General features: G+C 32.8%; 1 protein-coding gene across 4 annotated transcripts in view; it reads left to right on the top strand.

Annotated features, from left to right (window-relative positions):
• Window positions 1-4802, top strand: part of LOC122629705 (TOX high mobility group box family member 3-like) — a 199713-nt gene that overhangs the window by 189539 nt on the left and 5372 nt on the right. For all 4 annotated transcript variants that reach the window (XM_043813460.1, XM_043813458.1, XM_043813459.1 and 1 more), the window contains 3 exons: window positions 844-1219; window positions 1387-1499; window positions 1894-2029. In XM_043813460.1, the coding sequence (XP_043669395.1) occupies window positions 844-1219; window positions 1387-1499; window positions 1894-2029 (625 nt within the window). The remainder of the gene's footprint in view (window positions 1-843; window positions 1220-1386; window positions 1500-1893; window positions 2030-4802) is intronic.

A 4802-nucleotide genomic window follows, 5' to 3' on the forward strand; every position in this document is an offset into this window, starting at 1 on the left:
GGAGTGGAAGAGCAGGAGTGGTTGTTCGACCTGATTTTTTCTATATATATATATATATATATATTTCTTTTTTTTTGTCGGAGAAAATCGAACGTGAGAAAAACGATCGGATAAAGTTATACGTAAGTATGGATAACGTGTATGAGAAAGAGAAAGATACAGAAAGAGATAGAGATAGAAATAGATAAAGATTCGAAGTGGGAAAATAAGAGAGGAGCTAGGAAGTAGGAGGGACGATCGTGTTGGTAGAAAAAGATATAAAGAGTGAAGGGAGAGTAATAGTTGTGTAGTAGTACTATAGTTGTATTAGTAGTAGTGTAGTAGTAGGTAGGGAGATGCCGAGAAGATGGCTGATGTAGAGTAGGCTGTAAATCCTCCAACGCTGACACAGCGCCGGTCATATCTCAAAAGTTATCCAATTTGTGTTAAAATAGCACTCGCTATGGATCCTCCTCCTCCTCATCCTACTTTTCCTCCTCTTACTCTTCCTTACTCCTCTCCCTCGGGGTTACCTTCTACCACCGCAAACGACCTATCTTTCTCTCTCGCTCTCTCTCTCTCTCTCTCTCTCTCATTTCATTTTGTTTTCTATTCCTTCCTTGATTCTCTTAAAACTCCTAAGTATGCCTGTTGTACTTTTGCAACATTTAATATTAGATCATTTTATTTTGTTTTATTTTATGTTGTCTATTCTCTTTTTCTTTTTTCTTTTTCGTTTCGATAACGCTCGTTAATTTTTTCTTTTTTCTTTCTTTTTTTTTTTTTTTTTTTTTTTTTTTTTTTTTTTTTTTTAGTAAATATATATATATATATACATTTTCTTTTTTTTCTTCTTTTTTTTAGTTCAGCGTACAGTAGTCCTCAAGGATCGTACACGAGCATGAGCTCGCCGCGTCAACAGCATAGCAATTTGTTGTTACTTCAACAACAACAGCAACAACAACAACAGCAACAACATCAACAGCAACAACAACATCAACAACAAGTGCAGCTTCAACATATGCAATATATGCATTCTCAGCAACAACAGCAACAACAACAACAGCAACAGCAACAACAGCAGCAACAACAACAACAACAACAACAACAACAACTTCAATTACAATATAGAAGCCCTACCGGTGGAAGTCCTCCTGCTATGCAATCAAACATTCCAGAAAATAATAACAATACTACGACCAGCGAAGATAGCGACGACAGCACTCCTCATTCGGGGACTGTAAGTTATTTAATACGATCTTATTAATCTCAACGAGTAACGTGATTCTAATGATTTTAAATATCACTCAAAAATTTCATTGGTATCATCATAGATAAATTCCAGTAGATAACAAGAAATATATTTTCTTGTTTTTTTTTTCTTTCTTTCTTTCTTTTTCTCATTAGATCGCAGGTATCAAACGACCATCACCGGAACCAACCGATGTCGGAGCTAAAAATCAGAGAAAAACTAAATCACAAAAGAAGAAGAAGAAGAGGGACCCTAACGAACCCCAAAAGTGAGTCTCCTAATTTTATTCACCTTGCATTAATCCGCGATACAATGATCTTTGAAAATGATTAATTTCGTTTTTCTCTAATAAAATTCTATTTCGCCTGATGAAAGCTGAATAATGAGAATTGTTGAAATTTTGAGAATTCTATCAGCGAAAAGATTCTATGGTTTAAAGTATTAAAGGGGGGAACAAAAAAAAAGGAAACAAAGGAAGGAAACTTGTAAAGTATATTTTATATTCTGATCGAGGAGATAGATGTAGAAGAGAAAAAAAAAAAGGAGAGCGAGAGAATTTTAAAGAGACGTTTTAAAGTGTTGTAATTTCTTTTTTCTTTTTCTTTCGAAGAAACTTTCACACGGATTTAAAGAAAAATGAACAAAATGAATTTTCGTTTCAGACCAGTGTCGGCTTACGCTCTCTTCTTCAGGGACACACAGGCAGCGATCAAAGGACAAAATCCTAACGCTAGTTTCGGCGAAATTTCAAAAATCGTTGCATCAATGTGGGATGCTTTGGAGATCGAACATAAGAACGTGAGTACCAGCTTTTTTTTTCTTTTTTATTGTTATTATTTATTTATTTATTTATTTATTTATTTATTTATTTATTTATTCATTTCGTTAATTAATTCTTGTATGTACCTTTAAAGTTTACTGGGTAGCATCGTTTAAATGTCCCTCTTAAAAATAAAGATATCTTCACGGTCTTTTAATTTTTTTCTTCTTCATTTTATCGTGAAATGTTTGTGGTTTTACGTGAAAGAAAGAAAGAAAGAAAGAAAAAGAAGGAGGAAAAATTACTTCTCGTTCTAATAAAATAAAATGTTATTACGTACGTTTAAATCATATTAAAAATGAAAAGTTGAATTATCGCGAGTCTAAGATATTTAAAGGATTTTAAAGTAGAAAATAGAAGATTAAAATTAAAACGTCTTTATTCGAATAAAAAGAAGAGAATAGAAACAAAACAAAGTAGGAAAGAAAAAAAGAACAAAAGAAAAGAAAAGAAAGAAAAAAAGAAAGAAATTAATAGGTTCCATTGATTGATGAAGAATTTATTTAAACGAGGATTAAACGCATGATATATCAGAAATGAAAAATGTCTACATACGTATTCCTTGATTCGTCGTTGATAAAATTTCTCTATTTTTGTACACGTCGAAAGGACACGAATAAATTATCTCGAAGAATCGAACCAACAAATACACACACACACACACACACACACATTATAAATATGTATACGACGAGTACATACATATCCTGTGTATTTACGTACACATACGAAATAACAAGTTTAAAAGAAGGTGTACACACGGATTATACATATTTCTTTGTGTTTGTTTGAAGTGATAGAATGGAACCGGTTTACGATATATACCAGTCGTCCACACCAACTATTTTTCTCCGCTCTATTTCGTAGAAACTCATACTTGTAAACGCCACGTCCCGAATAAAATTATTATATTTCTCTCGTAACATATGTACGTCGAATGTTAAACTAACTTTCTCCATTTTGGAGAGAACGAAAGAAGGAGATGGATAGATAGATAAATGGATAGATAGAGAAAGAGAGAAAGAGAATAACAATCGACATTGAAGAAGTTGTTTACGTCTTTTTATCTTACATATTATCTTTCTTTTTACATACATACATACATACATACATACATATATATATATATATATATATATATATATATATCAGCCATCGCAAACCGACCTCGAAATTTCGAGCTCTTCCCCAATGGTTATCATAAATTATTAAACGAGTATCCAAGGAAACTAGAAAATAATGAGTAAAGAAAAAAAAATAAAAGAAAATAGAAAAAAAAAAAGAAGAGAGATAGAGAGAAATAAAATAGAACAAATAAAGTTTATATCTTAAGTCAATTCGAACAAACGATACGTATTTTCTTTTCGTTTTATACGTTCGCTATAGAAATTGAAATATGTTACGTGTTTGTGTGTACGCGCGTCTACCGTGTACTGTGTACATAAGAGAACGAAAGAAAACTAGAAAATAGTAAGAGAAATAAAAAATAGATAAAACGAACAAGAAAATTGAAGCAACGAAAAGAAGAAAGAAAGAAAGAAAGAAAGAAAGAGGACAAAAAGGAACAATAACGTTTACATCCTTAATTAATACCGAAACGAACGGGACGTATTTTTTGTTCATCTAATATTCTCTATAGAAATTCGGATGTATGCGTGTATATGTAAGAGAATGGTAGACTGTTAAAAAGAAAGAAAAATGAGTAAAATAGAAAAAGAGAGAGAGAGAGAGTGAAAGAGAGAGAGAGAGAGAGAGAGAGAGAGAGAGAGAGAGAGAGAGAGAGAGAGAGAATAAACAGTCGAATAAGGTAAGAAGAAGAGGGAAATAGAGCGTAGTGGCAGCAATAGTAGGGTAGTAGGGGGTAAAAGTTGAAGAGAGGGGTATACCGTGCGGAAGGGAAACAATATATAAGAGGATAATTCCGCGGAAAGTGCATTTTAATTTCGCTACATCTAGGACGACGATATGCAGTTAGACTAGGTGGAATCTTGATTAAATTCCCTTTCCCGTGCCCGTTTTATAAGGAGAGAAAGAGACCACCACGCTTCTTTCTTTCTTTCTTTTTTTCTTTTCTTTCTTTTCTTTCATTTCTTCCCTTTCTCTTTTTTCTATTTCTCATTCTTCCGTTTCTTACTCGTATATGCACCATAGCAGAACGTTTTTTATCGTGCGAACATATTCTTTTCGGACTGTGAAGAGAGATAGAGATAGAAAGAGAGGGAGAGAGAGAGAGAGAGAGAGAAATGATGGGAAAACGAGAAAGTGTAGGAGGGAGGGAAACGGGAGTAGAGACAGAAATGAAAATTCGCACTTTGTTACTTATAAAGGAGAAAAAAAGAAAAGAAAGAAAAGAAAAAAAAAAAAGAAAGAGAAAGAGAGTATGAGTTGCTTTTCTTCGTGAAGCTCTTGTAAAGAAAGTAATAACGGGTGTGTCTCACTTAGAATCATTACGGACATCATTCGGAACATTTGTTATTTCGTTTTTAATTTGAAATGAAAAACGTGGATAGATTAACTCGTGTTCGATGACGTTGTTTCCTCTTTTTCTTTATCCTCTTTTTTTTTGTTTTTTTGTTTTTCTATCTCTTTTCTTTTTCTTTTTCTTTTTGCTTGAATTATTAATAACGAAATAACGCGACAATCAAAGTCGATAACTCTAACGATAGTATCGTATGGAATATATCTGTGTTTTTTAATACTTTACGTGCGTGGGATGCTTACCGGCCAATGTGATTGTATATATATATATAT

The sequence above is a fragment of the Vespula pensylvanica genome, chromosome 5, assembly GCF_014466175.1.
Source record: "Vespula pensylvanica isolate Volc-1 chromosome 5, ASM1446617v1, whole genome shotgun sequence".
In the NCBI taxonomy this organism is placed as follows: Eukaryota; Metazoa; Arthropoda; class Insecta; order Hymenoptera; family Vespidae; genus Vespula; species Vespula pensylvanica.